Below are 24108 nucleotides of genomic sequence, written 5' to 3'. Positions count from 1 at the left end.
AGCTGCTGACAGTCCATTGGGTTCCTCAGCAGTGACACCATTGCCAGAATTCCATCAGCCCCTTGTCCATCTGGGGCACAGCAGCTGCTACCAGGGTTAACTTTCCCTCTACAATACCTCTTGAGAGAATACTTTATCAATGATGGTGCATTCATAAACATCTACAACAGAATAAAAACATTTACAGAACTTGAAGGACAGATACTTTAATAATTTTAATGCTATAAGACACAACATTATGGTGACGTGGTGGTTACATGACACGGTGACAGCTCAGGCATCAGAGTTCGGAGTTTATTTCTGGCACCATCTGTAAAGAGTTTGTACATTCTCTCCGTGACGACCACGATTTCCTCTGGGTGCTCTGGTTTCTTCCTGCAGTCAAAATATTTACTGGTTCATAGATTAATCGGTCTTTGTAAATTGTCCTGTGTTTAGGCTAGGGTTAAGTAGGTGAGTTGCTGGGAGGCGCAGCTCATTGGGCTGCAAGGGGCCGTTCCCCGCTGTATCTCTAAATAAAATTTAAAAAATAAAGTAAAACTTTGTCTCACTGCTAAATATGCATATTTCAATATCCTTGTGCTAGATTACACTTCCTGCCCAGTCCAGTTGTTGGAAGGCTGCTTCCTTTCCCTTGGACAATGCTTGTCCTTGATTATCCACAAACAGCTTACTTTTGATGGTGCATTTTCAGATGGCTGCCTAGGGCTGATTGAAAGAGCAGTCTGTGAGGGCAGGTATGCTGTCCAAGAGGCTGTGACCGAAGCAGTTTGGTACCCTGATAAGGGTAGATGTCAGTGTCCAGGAGCTGGACATCAAGGGACTGGGTTGGTCATGGTGAAGTGATTAGCTGGCACTCCATAATGTTTCAAGCTCCCACTCAAAGACGTATTTTTAAATGTACATTGCTCCATACCAAAAATAAATACTATTCTATTGGAATGTTTGATTTAAATCATATGCTCAATAATAAAGAGATTCTGGAGATTGAAGTAAATCTATCTTTCCAGACATTACAGATACTTTGCTCTATTATAATTAAGAGCAGGGTAATACCATTGCATAAAGAAAAACTCAAGACTGAGCTCCTATTGAATGAAATCACCATAAGCATTTTAGCTTTATCAAGACTGGTCCTCCCTTTTATCTAATGTTTGACAGAAAGAATCATTTCTTTAATATCTCCTAAGCCTTCCAAGTTCCTCAGCATCTCCAATAACATCCAAAGGCATGAATACAATTCTGCATGACAGGTTTTTGAGTTTTGGAATGCTCTGACTGAAATCCTGTCATAGATTCCTTCCGCCAATTGATAGTGCTGAAAAGTACAAGACATCATGATTTTCTGTCTGAACAATTTTGGTTTTGAAGAGCGGTGTGTAATGGTGGGAGGATTCAGAATTTGAGGAGCAGCTTGTTGGGCCTTCATTTAATTGTTGTTTATATGATGATACACTTCTCTATCCCTGACAAACAGATTGTTAGCCTGTGATACAGGTGAGATTTACAAGATTCAGGTGATAAGAATGGGACCTTGAATATCCCTTATGAGAACAGTCAAGATTTTCAAAGGTGTACTGGGCTCTCCAATTTTATATTTAAAAAAAAAATATATACATATAAAGAGAGAGATTTGAGGAATGCAGACTTTACAGGATAAATTAGCCCTTTTCTATATATATTGATTTAAGGGATGTGGACTTCATAGGTTAAGTTACAATTTGGTTGCCGTTGTAGTGGTGGTGAGTTTCCTTCCTGAACTGCTGCAGTGCTTGAGGTGTGGGGAAATCCACAATGGTGTTGGAAAGATTTCCAGGAACCTGATGTAGCATTAGTGAAGGAATGGAAATGCATTCCCAGGCCGGTATAGTGTGTGGTTTAGAGGGCAAATTCCCGGTGGATTTCTGACTCTGGCTTGAATACTGCAGCTAAACCAAAGATAATTGCAATATAAAATCATGACGGTTAAACACTGAACATCCAGAGCAACACACACAAAGTGCTGGAGGAGCTCAGCAGGCCAGGCCTCATCGTGTTGTTCATGATGAGACCACTCTCAGGTTGAAGGAGCAATGCCTCTTATTTCGTCTGGGTAGCCTCCAACTGGATAGCATGAACATCAATTTCTCCAACTTATAGTAAATTCCCCAACTTACAGTAAATTCTCCCCCCCTTCTCTCTCCTTCAATTCCCCACTCTGGTTCCCCTCTTACCCCTTCTCCCCTCACCTGCCTATCACCTCCCGCTGGTGTCCATTACTTATCCCTTTCTCCCATGGTCCACTCTCCCCTCCTATCATTTCCTTCTTCTCCAGCCCATCTCCTTTGCCACTTGTCAGCTCCCAGCATCTTACTTAGTCCCCGCTCTTCCTCACCTGGCTTCACCTATCATCTTGCTTGAACTCCGTATGCTCCTCCCCCACCTTCTTATTCTGGCTTCTTCCCCCTTCCTTTTCAGTCCTGATGAAGGGTCTTGGCCCAAAATATTGACTGTTTATTCGTGTCTGTAGATACTGCCTGACCTACTGATTTCCTTAGCATTTTGTGTGCACTGATCATGAGGGATATGCATGTTTACAATACTACTTTGGTATAGGCCTTGGAAATAGATCAAGAAAAAGTTCAAAAAATTGCAAATGACTTATAGAAACATAGAAACATAGAAAATAGGTGCAGGAGAAGGCCATTCAGCCCTTCGAGCCTGCACCGCCATTTATTATGATCATGGCTGATCATCCAACTCAGAACCCTGCACCAGCCTTCCCTCCATACCCCCTGATCCCCGTAGCCACAAGGGCCATATCTAACTCCCTCTTAAATATAGCCAATGAACTGGCCTCAACTGTTTCCTGTGGCAGAGAATTCCACAGATTCACCACTCTCTGTGTGAAGAAGTTTTTCCTAATCTCGGTCCTAAAAGGCTTCCCCTTTATCCTCAAACTGTGACCCCTCATTCTGGACTTCCCCAACATTGGGAACAATCTTCCTGCATCTAGCCTGCCCGATCCCTTTAGGATTTTATACGTTTCAATCAGATTCCCCCTCAATCTTCTAAATTCCAACGAGTACAAGCCCAGTTCATCCAGTCTTTCTTTATGAAAGTCCTGTCATCCCAGGAATCAATCTGGTGAACCTTCTTTGTACTCCCTCTATGGCAAGGATGTCTTTCCTCAGATTAGGGGACCAAAACTGCACACAATACTCCAGGTGTGGTCTCACCAAGGCCTTGTACAACTGCAGTGGTACCTCCCTGCTCCTGTACTCGAATCCTCTCGCTATAAATGCCAGCATACCATTCACCTTTTTCACCGCCTGCTGTACCTGCATGCCCACTTTCAATGACTGGTGTGTAATGACACCCAGGTCTCATTGCACCACCCCTTTTCCTAATCGGCCACCATTCAGGTAATAATCTGTTTTCCTATTTTTGCCACCAAAGTGGATAACTTCACATTTATCCAGTTTAAATTGCATCTGCCATGAATTTGCCCACTCACCTAACCTATCCAAGTCACCCTGCATCCTCTTAGCACCCTCCTCACAGCTAACACTGCCGCCCAGCTTCGTGTCATCCGCAAACTTGGAGATGCTGCATTTAATTCCCTCATTCAAGTCATTAATATATATTGTAAACAACTGGGGTCCCAGCACTGAGCCTTGCGGTACCCCACTAGTCACTGCCTGCCATTCTGAAAAGGTCCCGTTTATTCCCACTCTTTGCTTCCTGTCTGCTAACCAATTCTCTATCCACATCAATACCTTACCCCCAATACCATGTGCTTTAAGTTTGCACACTAATCTCCTGTGTGGGACCTTGTCAAAAGCCTTTTGAAAATCCAAATATACCACAACCACTGGTTCTCCTCTATCCACTCTACTAGTTACATCCTCAAAAAATTCTATGAGATTCGTCAGACATGATTTTCCTTTCACAAATCCATGCTGACTTTGTCCGATGATTTCACCGCTTTCCAAATGTGCTGTGATCACATCTTTGATAACGGACTCCAGCAGTTTCCCCACCACCGACGTTAGGCTAACCGGTCTATAATTCCCCGGTTTCTCTCTCCCTCCTTTTTTAAAAAGTGGGGTTACATTAGCCACCCTCCAATCCTCAGGAACTAGTCCAGAATCTAACGAGTTTTGAAAAATTATCACTAATGCATCCACTATTTCTTGGGCTACTTCCTTAAGCACTCTGGGATGCAGACCATCTGGCCCTGGGGATTTATCTGCCTTCAATCCCTTCAATTTACCTAACACCACTTCCCTACTAACATGTATTTTGCTCAGTTCCTCCATCTCACTGGACCTTCTGTCCCCTACTATTTCTGGAAGATTATTTATGTCCTCCTTAGTGAAGACAGAAGCAAAGTAATTATTCTATTGGTCTGCCATGTCCTTGCTCCCCATAATCAATTCACCTGTTTCTGTCTGTAGGGGACCTACTTTTGTCTTGCTAATTTGTATGTTTCTTCTTTGGAATTGATACTATCCCTAATTTCTCTTGTCGGCCACGGGTGCACTACCTTCCTTGATTTATTCTTTTGCCAAACTGGGATGAACAATTGTTGTAGTTCATCCATGCAATCTTTAAATGCTTGCCATTGCATATCCACTGTCAATCCTTTAAGTGTCATTTGCCAGTCTATCTCAGCTAATTCACGTCTCATACCTTCAAAGTTACCCTTCTTTAAGTTCAGAACCTTTGGTTCTGAATTAACTATGTCACTCTCCATCTTAATGAAGAATTCCACCATATTATGGTCACTCTTACCCAAGGGGCCTCTCATAACAAGATTGCTAATTAACCCTTCCTCATTGCTCAAAACCCAGTCTAGAATAGCCTGCTCTCTAGTTGGTTCCTCGACATGTTGGTTCAAAAAACCATCCCGCATACATTCCAAGAAATCCTCTTCCTCAGCGGTTCACCCAATCTACATGTAGATTGAAGTCACCCATTATAACTGCTGTTCCTTTATTGCACACAGTTCTAATTTCCTGTTTAATACCATCTCCGACCTCACTACTACTGTTAGGTGGCCTGTACACAACTCCCATCAGCGTTTTCTGCCCCTTAGTGTTATGCAGCTCTACCCATATCGATTCCACATCTTCCCGGCTTATGTCCTTCCTTTCTATTGCGTTAATCTCCTCTTTAACCAGCAATGCCATCCCACCTCCCCTTCCTTCGTGTCTATCCCTCCTGAATATTGAATATCCCTGAATGTTGAGCTCCCATCCTTGGTCACCCTGGAGCCATGTCTCTGTGATCCCAACTAGATCATAATCATTAATAACAATCTGCACTTTCAATTCATCCACCTTGTTACGAATGCTCCTTGCATTGACACACAAAGCCTTCAGGTGCTCTTTTACAACTCTCTTAGCCCTTATACAATTATGTTGAAAAGTGGCCCTTTTTGATGCTTGCCCTGGATTTGTCGGCCTGCCACTTTTACTTTTCTCCTTACTACTTTTTGCTTCTACCCTCACTTTACACCCCTCTGTCTCTCTGCACTGGTTCCCATCCCCCTGTTGTGAACTAACCTCCTCACGCCTAGCCTCTTTAATTTGATTCCCACCCCCCAACCATTCTAGTTTAAAGTCACCTCAGTAGCCCTCGCTAATCTCCCTGCCAGGATATTGGTCCCCGTAGGATTCAAGTGTAACCCGTCCTTTTTGTACAGGTCACCCTACTGAACTCTACTGAACACAAAGAAAAAGAATGTGGAGCTGTCTGTTTAAAAAGATCATGTATAGTTTTGCTAATTTTTTCCTAATGGTTTGCGAGTAATTTTTACCTATTCAGATTCTGTGACTAAAAACTTAGGGAGATATGAATAGTATTTCTCATCAATAATTAACTTTGTTTTTGTGAATAATTATTTAGCATTAAAATATGATTAAATTGGAATGCAATTCTCTGAATTATAAGGAATTAAAATCACTCAAAATCTTACTGTATGACAATAAAGTATTCTTTTCATTATTTCATTCACTTTGTGAAAAATGTTAGTTCTGAATTATCAGGAAGTATCAGATCTAAGTGAGAAATATGAAGCCTCCTTTACATGCAATTAATAGTTTTTTTTTAATTACAGCTTCCTGTATGTAAATGTGAAAGTAGCTGCAAATGAGAAACCTGCAGCAAATGGTGTCACAAGAAAATTTAGGTCAGCTGGAGGTCCATTTGTCTGTCTGAATCTCACTTTATTATCAGCCTACTGAACCACACAGGCAGAACGTTTGGGTAAAAATGTTTAAAAAGGAAGTGTTTCACCAAATTTTAAAGGTTGTCAGCAAACAGTGAAGAAAACTACAAACCACTTTTATGGAAGAGTGAATATTTTCTTAATATCATGTACTAAAACATCTATACCAGAGACTGCCGTCTATGTCTCTTTATTTTTCTTGTAATATGAAAATTGAAATTAAGTTTTGGCTCTTTCTTTTCTATTGCCTTAACTTACCAAATGGACATAGGACCAAACTGGTGATGACATCTTTATATAGAGCGAAAAACATAACACTGCAGCTGATTCTACATAAGTCCTACATAAGGACCAGCATTGTGGCATTTACTGGACTGTTCCAGCATGTGAATCACCTTAGAAATGGACACAATGTTCAAAGAGTGATAATTCCTTCTGGCTTGTAATTAGCTCAATCTAAAAAGATCGTTTGACCTTCCAGGTTAATTGATTCCTGCTCTGAATTAGTTGGATGTGTTGAACCAACTCAGAGGGAATTCCGTTAATGACCTGTTGTGTTTTCTTCCCTCCAGCCAATACTTCTGTGCCATTTCTTTACCTTGCATTGAATGCTAATAATTAAAAGACGTTGGGCACTGGAGCATTGATGCTTGACATTTCACTCAAGCTGTCTGTTCAAAATTTTCCAATCTAGGCTGAATCATGAATCTCATATGGAAAAGCAGAATGCATTTAGAATAACTAGTTCAAAAAAAAGATTCAGTTCTTTGCTGTGACTCACTGCTATGCTAGGTTGGCAGCATTTCATATTTTTGTCTGAATTTCCTTTCACAAACAACTAGGTGACAAGAGAAAATATTCCAAAAAATTTAATAATGTTAATCAATTTAACTTTTTATTGCTTTTTAAAAGGTGATGGCTTGAGAAAAATCAAATATAATCTGCTGCCAAAAACAAAGTTGCTGAGCTACAGATTTTCAAATGTTCATGGCTTATTACACATTGATATTCAAGGTTTATTTGCTGAAGATGAGACAGTTATCATAATCAATAGGCACCCAGCTACGGCAGGAGTTTGCAGAGGTAATACATTTGTATGAACAGATGTTTGAGAGTTGTTTCTATGGCAGCAAAATGCAGTACATACTGAATTGGTATATTTTTTAAGAGTAAGAATTTCAATACATCGTTAAAAGCTAACAACACCAATTAATTAGTTGTTAGGCTTTAGTAAAGGACCTTTGGTAGGAAGCTCCATCACAATGGAGAAAAATCGACTGATGCTACAATAAAGGATGGGTGGTGCTTCTGCAAGAACGAGTAAAGCTGTAAATGAATGTTTTGAAGTAAAAGGGACTGGAGTTCACTTGGTAGAGCAATAATGACGAGTAGTGGATATGGCAGATATGTTGGTAAGCTAGTAAAGCATCAAAGTTTGTTCTGTACGTGGAGCAGCTGGAGGTATTCCTGAGAGGGAGTCATGTCTTTGAAGTTCTGGGTGATGAAACAGAGCATTGCAGCAACACGCAGAAAAGTAGGTGGTCATACAATAAGCAAATCCTGGTGACAAAAAGGTGAATGAGTTACCCAAAGTTGCAGGATCCAATTAGTTTGGATTATGAATCTATTTATGATCCATATTTTAGGTCAGGACACTTTATACAGTTCTTCTACTCAAACAGAGTGACACATCCTAGTATTACCAGTGTTCAATGGATTAGCTGAATGATCCGTCTGCACATCCAGGGAGTGGTAGAGAGAAGCAATCCATGTGACCCATGAAGAATTGACTAGCGTTGTTCTTGATTACCAGCACCTTTCCAACACAGAATATCCCCCCAGCTAACGTGCAGACATGGCTGTTTGTACAGGCCAACCTGGAGATGGGGTGGATGAAGTGACGAGTCAGAAAAGGTGGCGCAAATCATGGTCAGAGGAAATAGTTTTAGGTAGACAGCACCTTGAGAATAATCAGGTCAGTGCATGGAGGGCTGTCAAGGTGGAGCTATGCAGAAGGTAGATTTGCTAGGAGTCAGGAACTCTACGGTAAAGACAAATGACAGATACGGAATGGTATCAATCAATTGGATGATGTGTGCACTAAGAACAGGAGGACTGAGATTGAGAAGGAGAGGTCCAGGTGAGCCCAAGTTGGAAGGGACATCATAGAGCTAAAAATGACAACGCACAGCACAGAAGTGGAAGTAATTCACCAGAATCAGGAATTCCCAGTGTGGACACCGGGAGAATACCAACACTCTTGGCAGTTGAGAAGATCACAGAGGTACAGAAGCCTACAGGCTTTTGTCTGGGCTTTTTTATGTAGACGCCTGATTGATTTATAATTATGGGTAAGTAAATAATTAATTTATGATATCATCAATGGAAGTTTGTTAACTGTTTTTTTAAGTGGGAACCAGTGTAGTACTCACAGGGAGTCTAAGTACAACTTAAAACCATGTATACATATGACACTTGATGCATTTTGAAGCTCTGTCCTTCTTTCTCACCTTACTAACCAGCAATATTGGGAAAAAAAGACAAATATTACAGAAAGGAATAATTATGTCTGTACATGAGAGACAATTTCAATGGCAGGGTCCATTTAAAATTTTAATTTCTCCCTTAAGTGATAAATTTGCAATATATGGTCAGTCTATAAACATATCAGTCATAAAACCTGGAGGTTACAAGGCATCAATGTCCCTTTCAAGCCAAGCTGTTGTAAACAACTTGGCTTGGAAATGCATTCGGCATTTTCAAAGGAAACGATAAACAGCACTATAAGGAGAAATATACAGCGGTCAGCATTTAATATTAAAACAAGTCATTCCACTTACTCCCAAAAATGGAGATTCTTGGGATGGTGATTCTATTTCATCCTCTGGCACGTGAACTGTCAGGGTGCATGCCCGTATGCCACCGAGTGATTCCGGTACATCAAAAACTTTCTGCCATTCATTTTTTTCTGGATCATACTTCTGGACAATTTCTACCATACAACGATTGTTCCATGAGTAGCCTCCAATAACGTATATGTTCCTGTTGAAAACTGCTACACCAACGTCACTCTGTCCACGTAGCATTGGAGCAATGTCAGTCCACTGATCGCTAATGGGGCAATAGTACTCACAACACAGTACATCATCGTAGTCACTTGTCCCGCGAAAATGGTTCCCTCCAATAACATAAAGGCGATCTTCAATGGAACACATGCAGTGTAGCCCACGTACAGTGGACATGTCTCTTTTCCGGGACCAGGTGTTAGTTTCTGGATTATAGCACAGTAGCTCTTTCTGAAATGTATCATGGGTAATCCCACCTATAATTTCAATGCAAAGATTATTAGTGTCATAATAAAGAAACTAATTGTTTGCCTCATGACATGACATGAAGGGCTTATTTTGCCCTTCTTTAGACTTTGATTCTTTCAGATGATTTACAAACATCTGAGTTATAACTGTCCTCTAAATACACAGTAAAAGGTACCATTGGACTTACTTTACTGCAATTTCAAGTACATCAACAATACACTTAATCATCTTCAATACTTCATTACACAATTCAGATTTGATTCATTCATTTATTCATTCATACATTCATAATTACACAATTCAGATTCCATTTATTCATGTATTTGTTCATTCATTACACATTTCAGATTCTGGTTCATTCATTTCTCACGTGTACATTAAAGTATACAGTGAAGTGCATCACAACCAACACAGCCCAGGGATGCGCTGGGGCAAATCCTGTCTCTGGTGCCAGCGTAGCATGTCCAAAGCAACACCAAAACAACAGCGCAAACCTTTTTTCCTGCCTCCTATCTACCAACCCACCCATCCGTACAGCGTCCTCCAATCTCAGGACAGGCCGGGCCTTCAGCCGTCAGAAAACTGGGAAGTATATAATATCCAAATCATTCCTTATGAATGTAGGATAGTGTTGAAAGCAGCTCAATTATATATAAAGGCATGCTCATTTAATTGCTTAATACTGATCTAGTTTACGTGACATTTAAGGCACAGAAACAACTTGGATGCTTGCACAAATATGGAACAATGATAGACCCTTAAACACTTTCATGTTTTCGTATTAGAACACAGTATATCCTTGTAAGAAAAATAATTTTACTCTAATTATGTCATAGTACTGTCAAAGATGATCATTTTAATTTTTCTCTACCTGATATGTACATGTATCCCCCGTGAACAGTCCCTGCATGTCCGTAATGAGGCTCAGCCAGTTTAGTGACGTAAGTCCATTCATTCATCGCTGTATTGTAGCGTTCCACTGTCGCTGAAATTACCAGAAAAATAAAGATCATTTGGTTTTAAATTTGTGCTTGATCAAACTGATGAGCATAAAATACTAATTTCACTGTCAGGGCAGCACTATTAAATTGCAATCATTTACATCCAAGCAGGAACCAATGGTGGCAAAATTCAGATATAGTCTTTCAGAATCATCTAATTTAGTCCAATAGCTGCTGCAAAGCACAAACATTTGATTTTGTAATTACTGTTGAGCCAATTATATAATCTTTTTTCATTGCATATCTCTGTGTTCCTATTGGACCACTTACAAATTGACAGCTGGCCTTTGTTGTTTGTCTAATATAACAACATCTGGCTGAGTAAAAATCATTTGGTTTTTAAGATTGCCCACAGACCGTGAATAATCTATTACATCACTAACAATACCATAAAACATCTGAATAATAAATGAAATGGTTAAAGAAAGATAACATTCCAGAATACCTAGGGTCATTTTTGGCTGCTGAGATATATTATTCCAATTATAGAATAGACTCATAAAACACTACAGCACAGAAACAGGCCCTTCAGCCCATCTAGTCCATGCCTACTTCCATTGATCTGCATCTGGACCATATCCCTCCATACCCCTCCCATCCATGTACCTATCCTAATGTCTTTTAAATGTTGAAATCAAACCCGCATCCACCACTTGTGCTGGCAGCTCATTCCACACTCTCACCACCCTCTGAGTGAAGAAGCTGCCCCTGATGTTCCCTGTAATCATTTCACATTTCACCCCTAACCGAAAATCTCTAGTTGTCCTCTCACCCAACCTCAACTGGATTTTTCTCTTTATAACCCTCATAATTTTGTATACCTCTATCAAATCTCCTCTCAATCTTCTATGTTCTAGGAATAAAGTCCTAACCTATTCAACTTCCCCTATAACTCAGGTCCTCAAGTCCCTGCAGCATCCTTGTAAATTTTCTCTGCATTCTTTCAATCTGATTTACATCTTTCCTGTAGGTAGGTGACCAAAACTGCACACAATACTCCAAATTAGGCCTCACTAATGTCTTATTCAATTTCCACATAACATCCGAACTTCTGGGCTCAATACATTGAGTTATGAAGGCCAATGTGCTAAAAGCTTTCTTTACGACCCTATCTACCTGTGACACCACTTTCAAAGAATTATGCATCTGATTCCCAGATCCCACTATTCTACCACTCTTTTCAGTGCCCTACTGCTTACCATGTTAGACCTATCCTTGTTGGACTTCCCAAAATGCAACACCTCACACTTGCCTGCATCAAATTCCATCTGCGTTTTTCCAACTGGTTCAGAACCTGCTGCAAGTTTTGATAGTCTTCCTTACTGCCCACTACACCCCCAATCTTGGTGTCATCTGCAAATTTTCTGATCCAGTTTACCACATTGTCATCCAGATCACTGATATAGATGCCAAACAACAAACGACCCAGCACTGATCCCTGTGGCACACCACTAAGTCACAGGCCTCCAGTCGAAGAAGCAACCATCTATGACCACTCTCTGGCTTCTCTCGTGAAAGTGTTTAATCCAATTTGTTACCTCATCCTGAACGGTAAGCAACTAAAACTTGCTAAAATCATGTAGACAGCATCCACTGTCTTGCCTTCATCAACTTTCCTGGTAACTTCTTCAAAAAAACTCTTTAAGACTGGTTAGACACAACTTACCATGTTGACTATCCCTAATCAGTTCATGTCTATCCAAGTATTTATATATCCAGTCCCTTACAACATCTTCCAAAAACTTACCCACTACCGATGTCAGGTTTACCAGCCTATAATTTCCTGGCTTATTCTTGGACCCTTTCAAAAATAATTGAACAACATTAGCTATCCTCCAATCCTCCAGCATCTCACCCATGGCGATGTATATTTTAAATATCACTGCTAGGGCCCCTGCAATTTCTGCACTAGCCTCCAAAAGGGTCCAATGGAACACCGTGTCAGGCAATTTGAGACTAATCAATCACCTCCTCCTCTGTAATCTGTATAGGGTCCATGACCTTGCCGTTGCTTTGCCTCACTTCTATAGACTCTGTGTCCATCTCACAAGTAAATACACATGCAAAAATGCATTTAAGATCTCCCTCATCTCTTTCAGCTCCATGAATAGAGTACCACTCTGATCGTCCAGAGGACCAACTTTATCCCTTGCTATCCTTCTGCTCTTAAAATATCTGTAGAAGTCCTTAGGATTCTCCTTCACCTTGTCTACTAGAGCAACCTCATGCTTTCTTTTATCTCTCCTGAGTTCCTTCTTAAGAGTTATCTTGAATCTTTTAAACTTCTTAAATACCTCATTTATTTCTACCTGCTATGCACCTCCTCCTTTTTCTTAACCAGGTTCTCAATATCTCTTGAATACCAAGGTTCCCTAAACATATTATCTTTGCTGTGTATTCTGATAGGAACTCCCCGTATTTTCAAAATTTAGATCTTGATGATCTCCCACTTACAAGTACACCTTTGCCGGAAAACAGACTGTCTCAATCCACGCTTGCCAGATCCTTTCTGATACCATTAAAATTGACCTTTCTCCAATTCAGAATCTCCCATCTTCTCTTCTGAGCCACAGAGCTGGACTCAGTACCAGAGATCTGACTGCTGGGGCTTTTCCTCAGCAAGGTCATCCCCTTCCCCTCCAACAGTAAACATCTTGCTGAGGGGAACCGTCACAGGGGGTACTCTCTGCTGGTTGCCTATCCCCTTTCCTGACAGTTGCACAGTTACCTGTACCCTGTACCTTGTATGTAACTACCTCCCTGTATGTCTTGTCTGTCAGCCCCCCAAATGATCCAGAGTCCATCCATTTCCAGCTCCAACTCCTTAACACCGTCTGTTAGAAACTGCATCTGGACGTACTTCCTGCAAGTATAGTTTTTAGGGATACTGGAGATCTCCCTGACTTTCAACATCCCACAAGAGGAGCCTTCCTTCCTGGCATCCCACTGCTCTAAAGGTGCCGTAGTAATGAAAAAAGAAATCTACCTAAGGCCTTCGCCTCTCCTCACCAAAATCTCAACTCTCCACTCTAACTCTGGCCCACTCCCACAACAGCTGCTCCACTTAAACCTAACTTCTTTTTATTGGGTCTTGCCAAGTGCTTAATTATGTGCAATCCAATCTCTCTTTGGGAATTGTGTCACGCAAAATGTGCTGACTGCCCCAGGTCAGTTCTTTTAAACTCTCGTTCCCTCTACGCAATCCAATGTCTCCATGGGAACTGTGGCACACAGAGTAACTATTATCCAATTATAAACCAGATAATATTATAGTTCATTTTCACTAATAACTTTGTACCCACAGATCAGGGGGAGAATTCTCCTGAGTGTTCTTTTTATAGAAGGTTAGTTATTTTGATCTTGTACTGGCTGGTTTCATATTCATCAAGCTAATTCTGTCTGTGTCATTTATTTAAATATTCTTTATCAACAAACTTATTTTGTCCAAATCCAATAATACATAGAAATTTCCTTCTTATCAAGTAGAGATTAAATCTAGAACTGTGTCTGGAGCTCACCCCATCTCTCCACGAACGCTCTTTTGAAATTAGGCATAGAAAACTGTGGGCAATATTACAAATCAATACCAGGAAATCATAAGTCTGATTGCCTTAGATGCAACTCTTTTGGACTTCACTTTATGACTATATTAGTCTTAATATTCTTCCTCTGTAGAATCCCCATGCCAAATACTGATTGAATGCAACACTCCACTCATACTTCAGCCAGAAAACATGAGCGTATCCCAGTTGTCCTTGGGCCTGGTGGTAGGTACATCCAAGCTTTTGTATCTTCTGCCTCTTAGGAAGAAGAGGGAATGTCCGGCATGGGTGGGGTCCTTGATTATGTTGGCTGCTTTATTGAAGCTGCAAGCCAGGGTCCATAGTGGGGAGACTGTTTCCATTATGTTCCCAGTAGTATCCACAACTCCCTGCAGTTTCTTTCAGTCATGGTCAAAGCAGTTGTTGTGCTAATGGGCACATGTGAAGTTTCCTTAGTCTCCTGAGGAAGTAGAGGCATTGGTGAGCTTTCTTGGCTCTGTTATCCATGTGGTTGGATCAGAACAGGCTATTGGTGATGCCTATTCCTAGCAACTTGAAGCTCTCGGCCCTCTTGACCCCAGCACCATTGAAGCATTCACACTACCCACTTCCTGAAGTCAATGACCAGCTCTTTGGTTTTGTTGACATTGAGAGAAGGATTGTTCTCATGACACCATGTTAGTAACCTCTCTATCTCCTTCCTGTACACTGATTCACTGTGACTGGGATAGGGTCCACCACAGTGGCAATTGCCTGTAGATGGAGTAAGAGCAGAATCTGGCCACACGATTATGCCTGTAGAGGGAATCGAGTAGGAGGAATGAAGACGTAGTCTGGGGAGCACTAGATTTGAAAATAATCATAGCAGAAGTGTTGCTGCCTATTTTTACTGATCGTAGTTTGTTGGTCAGGGAATCAACAACCCAATTGCAAAGGGAAGTGTTGACTCTCAATCCTCGGAGACTGTTGATGAGTTTGTCTAGAACCGTAGTATTAAAGGAAAAGCTATAGTCAATAAAACAATGGTTAAATGTATGTATCTTTAAAGTCTGGATGCTTCCAAGATGAGTGTTGGACCTGGGGGTTGACTTCTGCCATACACCTATTTTGGCAAAATTTCATCTGGAAGGCTGAAGTTGATATGTAGTCCAAAAGACTGGCTATGACACTTCATGATGGTGGATGTCAGAGTCACTGGGCTGTAAACATTAACACAAGTTACCTTCTTTTTCTTAGGTATAAGATGATGAGAGGCATTGATCGTGTGGACAGTCAGAGGCTTTCTCCCAGGGCTAAAATGGCTAGCATGAGAGGGCACAGTTTTAAGGCTCTTGGGAGTAGGTACAGAAGAGATGTCGGGTAAGTTTTTTACGCAGAGAGTGGTGAGTGCGTGGAATGGGCTGCCGGCAATGGTGGTGGAGGCGGATACAATAGGGTCTTTTAAGAGACGCCTGGACAGGTACATGGAGCTCAGAAAAATAGAGGCTATTGGTAACCCTAGGTAATTTCTAAAGTAAGGACATGTTTGGCACAGCTTTGTGGGCCGAAGGGCCTGTATTGTGCTGTAGGTTTTCTATGTTTCTATGTATCGGGATAATAGTGGTCTTCTTAAAGCAGGTGGGAACCTCTGAATGAAGCAAGGAGAGTTTGAAGTCATCTGCAAGCACCCGCCATGATTTGAGACATTACTGAAATAGTAGGAGTATAAAAAGGGTTGACTGTGGAAATGTCAATGGAATAGGAATATTATAAATTATTTGTCCTATTCTCAATCCTGTGACTGCAATATTAGCTCAGTCATAGGCCTCTCACCATTAGAACCAGTTAAAAAGAAAAGTGTGATATATGATCAGGCAGAGGTTATTCGCCATCAGAAACAGTTGAACAGAAACAGTAAAGTGACATTTGGTGTCTTGAGGGTGGTATAATAGATCAGTAGCTATTGGAGCATCTGTCTTGCATGCCTTATCCTCAAATCTTAATTAGAATGGGGAAAGCTTGTAAGATACTTTATCTAGTTGATAAAATAAGATCCATGTATAAAAGGTGTGCTGTTTGAAAAGGCTCTAGGGAAAGACAAACGGATGAAGTGGCGTATGAGACAGAAGAATGTAAAAACAAAAAAAAATCAAAAGCTCTACCAAAGAATATGGCCAAAGGGAGAGTGGCCATTTAAAGTTGCATGCAACACACATCAAAGTTGCTGGTGAACGCAGCAGGCCAGGCAGCATCTCTAGGAAGAGGTACAGTCGACGTTTCGGGCTGAGACCCTTCGTCAGGACTAACTGAAAGAAGAGCTAGTCCCACTTCCAAATCTCTTACTAGATCTTCTTTCAGTTAGTCCTGATGAAGGGTCTCGGCCCGAAACGTCGACTGTACCTCTTCCTAGAGATGCTGCCTGGCCTGCTGCATTCACCAGCAACTTTCATGTGTGTTGCTTGAAATTCCAGCATCTGCAGATTTCCTCGTGTTTGCCGACTTAGAGTTGTCTGACTTGATTCTGTTCCATCTGCTTATAGCAGGTGCTTCCATTCACAGGGATTTTCAAAGATATTTCCAGCGCTGGAGATGCTAATGAATCATCTGCTTGAATTTCCATGTAGAAATGTTCATGAAAGATAGGAGCTTTGTGATAGACAAGAATATTTTGTCTTTGCTCTGAGAATGTATTTGCCCAAAATTATTTGTACACAGTTTGCATGCTTCTGGCTTTTATACCACCTTTTGGAAAGAGTATGGCAACTGGAATAGCTATAACACAGCTGGATTCTTTTCTAACAAACAAAGGTATATAAAGGTTAAACTTTTATATCTTAACCAGGCCAGTAAGTTAAGCATCAGTTCAAAAAATATTTAAGACCAAGAAATAGGTCAACAGTTGGGTCCCGCCATAAGCAATAACTAGCTGGTTATAACCTCGAGAACTAAAAATGGTAAATTTCACTCCACTCTTTAAGAAGGGAGAGAGGCAAAAGACAGGAAATAGTAGGCCAGGTAGCCTGACTTCTGTGGTTGGTCCTTTATTAAGGATGAGGTTTCAGGGTACTTGGAGGCACACATAAAATAGGCCAAAGTCAGCATGGTTTACTTAAGACCATAAGACCATAAGACAAAGGAGCAGAAATAGGCCATTCTGCCCATCGAGTCTGCTCCGCCATTTTATCATGAGCTGATCCATTTCCTCCTATTTAGTCCCACTCCCCTGCCTTCTCACCATAACCTTTGATGCCCTGGCTACTCAGATACCTATCAATCTCTGCCTTAAATACACCCAATGACTTGGCCTCCACTGCTGCCCGTGGCAACAAATTCCATAGATTCACCACCCTCTGACTAAAAAAAATTTCTTTGCATTTCTGTTCTGAAAGGGCGCCCTTCAATCCTTAAGTCATGCCCTCTCATACTAGACTCCCCCATCATGGGACAACTTTGCCACATCCACTCTGTCCATGCCTTTTAACATTCGAAATGTTTCTATGAGGTCTCCCGTCATTCTTCTAAACTCCAAGGAATATAGTCCAAGAGCGGACAAACATTCCTCATATGTTAACCCTCTCATTTCCGGAATCATTCTAGTGAATCTTCTCTGTACCCTCTCCAACGTCAGCACATCCTTTCTTAAATAAGGAGACCAAAACTGCCCACAGTACTCCAAGTGAGGTCTCACCAGCGCCTTATAGAGCCTGAACATCACATCCCTGCTCCTATACTCTATTCCTCTAGAAATGAATGCCAACATTGCATTCACCTTCTTCACTACTGACTCAGCCTGGAGGTTAACTTTTAGGGTATCCTGTACGACGACTCCCAAGTCCCATTGCATCTCAGAACTTTGAATTCTTTCCCCATTTAAATAATAGTCTGCCCATTTATTTTTTCTGCCAAAGTGCATAACCATACACTTTCCAACATTGTACTTCATTTGCCACTTCTTTGCCCATTCTTCCAATCTATCCAAGTCTCTCTGCAGACTTTCTGTTTCCTCAGCACTACCGGCCCTTCCACCTATCTTCGTATCGTCAGCAAACTTAGCCACAAGGCCATCTATTCCATAATCTAAATCGTTGATGTACAATGTAAAAAGAAGCGGCCCCAACACTGATCCCTGCGGAACACCACTGGTAACCGGCAGCCAACCAGAACAGAATCCCTTTATTCCCACTGTTTCCTGCCAATCAGCCAACGCTCTATCCACGTATGTAACTTTCCCATAATTCCATGGGCTCTTATCTTGTTAAGTAGCCTCATGTGTGGCACCTTGTCAAAGGCCTTCTGAAAATCCAAATATACAACATCCACTGCATCTCCCTTGTCTAGCCTACTGGTAAGGTTTGTCAGGCAGGATTTTCCTTTAAGGAATCCATGCTGAGTTCTGCCTATTTTGTCATATGCCTCCAGGTACTCTGTAACCTCATCCTTGACAATCGACTCCAACAACTTCCCAACCACGGATGTCAAGCTAACAGGTCTATAATTTCCTTCTTGCTTCCTTGCCCCCTTCTTAAATAGCGGAGTGACATTCCAATCTTCCAGTCCTCCGGAACCATGCCAGAATCTATCGACTTTTGAAAGATCATCGCTAATGCCTCCGCAATCTCCACAGCTACTTCCTTCAGAACACGAGGGTGCATTCCATCTGGTCCAGGAGATTTATCTACCTTTAGCCTATTCAGCTTCCTGAGAACTTTCTCTGGCGTAATTGTGACTGCGCACACTTCCCTTCTCTGCCACTCTTGAGTGTCCGGCATCCTGCTGTCTTCCTCAGTAAAGACTGATGCAAAATACTTGTTCAGTTCCTCTGCCATCTCCTCATCTCCCATTACAATTTCTCCAGCATCACTTTCTATCGGTCCTATATCTACTCTCACCTGTCTTTTACTCTTTATATACTTGAAAAAGCTTTTAGTATCCTCTTCGATATTATTTGCTAGTTTCCTTTCATAGTTAATCTTTTCTCTCTTAATGACCTTCTTGGTTTCCTTTTGTAAGGTTTTAAAAACTTCCCAATCCTCTCTCTTCCCACTAATTTTTGCTTCCTTGTATGCCCTCTCTTTTGCTTTATCTTTGGCTTTGACTTCTCTTGTCAACCACGGTTGCATCCTTTTTCCACTCCAAAATTTCTTCTTTTTTGGAATATATCTGTCTTGCACATTCCTCATTTCTCGCATAAACTCCAGCCACTGCTGCTCTGCTGTCTTTCCCGCCAGTGTCTCTTTCCAGTCAACTTTGGCCAGTTCCTCTCTCATGCCACTGTAATTTCCTTTACTCCACTGAAATACCGACACATCAGATTTGGCTTCTCTTTTTCTAATTTCACAGTGAACTCAATCATGTTATGATCACTGCCTCCTAAGGGTTCCTTCACCTCAATCTCTCCAATCACCTCCAGTTCATTACACAATACCCAATCCAGTACAGCTGATCCCCTAGTAGGCTGAACAACAAGCTGTTCTAAATAGCCATCTTGGTGAAATCTTTTAAGGTGAAATCTTGTGTGACAAATTTGTTGGAATTCTTTGAGGAAATAGCAGGTAGGATAGGGAGAGGAGAGTCCTCTAGATGTTGTTACTTGGACTTTCAGAAGAACTGCTGTACATGAGGCTACTTAAACAAGATAAAAGCCCATGGTATTACAGGAAAGCATGGATAGACGATTGGCTGACTGGCAGGGTCTTTTCTGGTCAGCTGCCGGAAACTAATGGTGTTCTGTAGGGGTCTGTGTTGGGTTTGCTACTTTTCATGTTATATGTTAATTATCCGGATGACAGAATTGATGGCTTTGTGGACAAATTTACAGATGATGCAAGGATAGGTAGAAGAGCAGGTAGTTTTGAGGAAGCAGGGAGTATACAGAAGGATGTGACAGATTAGGAAAATGGGCAGAGAAGTGTCAGATGGAATACAATGTAGGGAAGTGTACGGTCATGAACTTTGGGGAATAAAGGCCTACACTATCTTCTAAGCAGGGAGCAAATTCAGAAACTGAAGCTGAAAGGGGACTTGCAGGATTCCCTAAAAGTTAACTTGCATGCAGGCTGAGTTAGTAGAAAGGAAGGCAAATGCATTCATTTCTAGAGGACTAGAATATATAAGCAATGATATAATGCTGAGACTTTATAAGACATTGGTCAGACCATATTTTGAGTACTGAGCAGTTTTGGGCATCATATCTATGAGAAGATGTGCTGGCATTAGAGAGGGTCCAGAGGAGGTTTACGAGAATGATTCCAGGAATGAAAGGGCTAGCATATGAGAAGCGTTTGATGGCTCTGGGCCTGTACTCACCGGAGTTTAGAGGATTGGGAGGGGGGGGTATCTCATTGAAACCTACTGAATATTGAAAGGCCTAGATAGGCATCTAGATAGAATGGACACTGAGAGGATGTTTCCTACAGTGGGGGAGTCTGGGACCGGAGGACCTGGCCTCAGAATAGAAGGATGTCCCTTTAAAGCAGGGATGAGGATGATGTTCTTTAGCCAGAGCGTGGTGAATCTGTGAAATTCATTGCCTCAGATAGCTGCTGAGCCCAAGTCATTGGGTATATTAAAATGGTGGTTGATAGGTTCTCAACTAGTAAGGGGGTTAAAGGTAATGGGGAGAAGGCAGGATAATGGGGTTGAGAGGGATAATAAATCACCCAGGATCAAATGGTTGAGCAGACTTGATGGGCTGAATGGCTTAATTCTGTTCCTGGAGTACTGTGCAAAAGTTTTAAGCATATAAAGAACTAGGGTGTTTATAATGTCCACACAGTACTGTATTAATTTTATGTATAGCACTGTACTGCTGCCACAAAAAAACCCCAGATTTCATGACAAATTTGAGTGATGATAAACCTGATTCTGATATGGGTCTGTATTGTGGACTGAGAGTGGGAACAGGGCAGGGAGAAGGGAGTCATAGTTGGGAAGAGGGGAATGGAAGGGAAAGTGGAGGGAGCAGAAGCTCCAGAGACACTTTCTATAATCATCAATAAACCAACTGTTTGGAAACAAATGTCCTTGCCTGGTGTCGCAGGGCTGGTGTGTCTGCACCCCTGCCCCTGGCACTATGTTTCTGCCACCTGTCCCACACCACTCCCATGGCACTCCACCCTCGCCATTCCCAAAATCCTTTGCTCCTGCCATATTCACAAACTCACTCTCCACTCCATGTTGACAAATATAGTATTGCGCAAAAGTCTTAGGTACCTTAGCTATAAATGTATGCGCAAGATTTTTGCTCAGCACTGTATGTCTTATAGTCTTACGGTGTCTTGTACAAGGAGTGATTGATAAGTTCGTGGCCTAAGGTAGAAGGAGTCAATTTTAGAAAACCTGGCACATTTATTTTTCAACATAGTCCCCTCCTATATTTACACACTTGGTCCAGCGGTCGTGGAGCATATGGATATTGGACCTCCAGAAAGTGTCCACAGCGGGGGTCATTGATAAGTTCATGGCCTAAGGTAGAAGATGAGTTATACAGCTCTCTACAAGCACATGCAGCTCAACTCTTTGAGTGATTATGCAGAAAGTTTAAAGTTAATAACTCATCAGGGGTGATTGATAAGTTTGTGGCCGAAGGTAGAAGGAGAAGAGTTATTAGAAACATAGAAAATAGGTGCAGGAGTAGGCCATTCGGCCCTTCGAGCCTGCACCGCCATTTATTATGATCATGGCTGATCATCCAACTCAGAACCCCGCCCCAGCCTTCCCTCCATACCCCCTGACCCCTGTAGCCACAAGGGCCATATCTAACTCCCTCTTAAACATAGCCAATGAACTGGCCTCAACAGTTTCCTGTGGCAGAGAATTCCACAGATTCACCACTCTCTGTGTGAAGAAGTTTTTCCTAATCTCGGTCCTAAAAGGCTTCCCCTCTATCCTCAAACTGTGACCCCTCGTTCTGGACTTCCCCAACATCGGGAACAATCTTCCTGCATCTAGCCTGTCCAATCCCTTTAGGATCTTATATGTTTCAATCAGATCCCCCCTCAATCTTCTAAATTCCAACGAGTACAAGCCCAGTTCATCCAGTCTTTCTTCATATGAAAGTCCTGCCATCCCAGGAATCAATCTGGTGAACCTTCTTTGTACTCCCTCTATGGCAAAGATGTCTTTCCTCAGGTTAGGGGACCAAAATTGCACACAATACTCCAGGTGTGGTCTCACCAAGGCCTTGTACAACTGCAGTAGTACCTCCCTGCTCCTGTACTTGAATCCTCTCGCTATAAATGCCAGCATACCATTCGCCTTTTTCACCGCCTGCTGTACCTGCATGCCCACTTTCAATGACTGGTGTATAATGACACCCAGGTCTCGTTGCACCTCCCCTTTTCCTAATCGGCCACCATTCAGATAATAATCTGTTTTCCTATTTTTGCCACCAAAGTGGATAACTTCACATTTATCCACATTAAATTGCATCTGCCATGAGTTTGCCCACTCACCCAACCTATCCAAGTCACCCTGTGTCCTCTTAGCATCCTCCTCACTGCTAACACTGCCACCCAGCTTCGTGTCACCCGCAAACTTGGAGATGCTGCATTTAATTCCCTCATCCAAGTCATTAATATATATTGTAAATAACTGGGGTCCCAGCACTGAGCCTTGCGGTACCCCACTAGTCACCGCCTGCCATTCTGAAAAGGTCCCGTTTATTCCCACTCTTTGCTTCCTGTCTGCTAACCAATTCTCCACCCACACCAATACCTTACCCCCAATACCGTGTGCTTTAAGTTTGCACACTAATCTCCTGTGTGGGACCTTGTCAAAAGCCTTTTGAAAATCCAAATATACCACATCCACTGGTTCTCCCCTATCCACTCTACTAGTTACATCCTCAAAAAATTCTATGAGATTCGTCAGACATGATTTTCCTTTCACAAATCCATGCTGACTTTGTCCGATCATTTCACCGCTTTCCAAATGTGCTGTTATCACATCCTTGATAACTGACTCCAGCAGTTTCCCCACCACCAACGTTAGGCTAACCGGTCTATAATTCCCCGGTTTCTCTCTCCCTCCTTTTTTAAAAAGTGGGGTTACATTAGCCACCCTCCAATCCTCAGCAACTAGTCCAGAATCTAACGAGTTTTGAAAAATTATCACTAATGCATCCACTATTTCTTGGGCTACTTCCTTAAGCACTCTGGGATGCAGACCATCTGGCCCTGGGGATTTATCTGCCTTCAATCCCTTCAATTTACCTAACACCACTTCCCTACTAACATGTATTTAACGTCAAACTTTCTGCATAAACACTCAAAGAGTTGACCTGCATGTGCATGTAATGAGAGCTGTATAACTCATCTCCTTCTACCTTAGGCCACAAACTTATCAATTACCCATCTGTGGACACTTTCTGGAGGTCCAAGATCCGTACGCTCCATGACTGCCAGACTAAGTGTGTAAGTGTAGGAGGGGACTATGTTGAAAAATTAATGTGATATGTTTTCTAAAATTGACTCCTTCTCCCTTAGGCCACGAACATATCAATCACCCCTCGTACCTTACCTGAGTGAGAAACATTCACCGCTACGATAATCTTCGTCCGTACTGAGCCGGATTCAGTCTCCACTACCCTCCCCTACCTGGTCCGCATGTTGAGAGCCAAGTGGTCTCTCTGCCATCCAGGAGATATCCAGCAAGGCATACCAGGGCCTGAGGTGATGTACTTCTGAAGCCTTCATTCTCTGCCCTTCACCCCTCACACTCCCCAACCCACCAAACACTGGCAGCTTTTGTCAAAATGCAAGGCCAGGGACTAAAGATTTGCTTCCCCTCATAGATGGTTTTGTAATACTTTTTAACTGTCTCAAATTATATTGGAAATTATTAACCTTTAAATTTTAAAAATTCTAAATCTATAAATATTTAAATATTATAATTTTATTAAAACATAAAGAATTAATGTAAAACATAAATTAAAACACGTTAAAAAATTGTTACTTCAAAATAACCTATGTTTTTTTTTCCCCTTTAATCACCAAGTCAGAAATCCTTGTTGAAGTGAATTGGATGACCCAAAGCCAGGTCTTGCCTGGTGCAGGATT

General features: G+C 41.7%; 1 protein-coding gene across 4 annotated transcripts in view; it reads right to left on the bottom strand.

Moving 5' to 3' along the window:
• Window positions 1–205: 205 nt before the first annotated feature.
• The window catches only part of si:rp71-68n21.9 (kelch-like protein 9), an 81930-nt gene continuing 58027 nt past the window's right edge, over window positions 206–24108 (bottom strand). For 2 of the 4 annotated variants that reach the window (XM_063050704.1, XM_063050701.1), the window contains exons 6-8: window positions 10400–10513; window positions 9055–9536; window positions 206–375 (exon numbers count right to left, since the gene is read on the bottom strand). In XM_063050704.1, the coding sequence (XP_062906774.1) occupies window positions 295–375; window positions 9055–9536; window positions 10400–10513 (677 nt within the window). In that variant the 3' untranslated portion in view covers window positions 206–294. Of the gene's footprint in view, window positions 376–7101; window positions 9537–10399; window positions 10514–24108 lie in introns of those variants that run through there. The other 2 variants (XM_063050703.1, XM_063050702.1) reach the window with 2 other exon arrangements.

This window comes from Mobula hypostoma, chromosome 6, assembly GCF_963921235.1.
Source record: "Mobula hypostoma chromosome 6, sMobHyp1.1, whole genome shotgun sequence".
In the NCBI taxonomy this organism is placed as follows: domain Eukaryota; kingdom Metazoa; phylum Chordata; class Chondrichthyes; order Myliobatiformes; family Myliobatidae; genus Mobula; species Mobula hypostoma.
The sequence above is the reverse complement of the archived record's forward strand: the minus strand, read 5'-3'. Positions and strand labels throughout refer to the sequence as shown.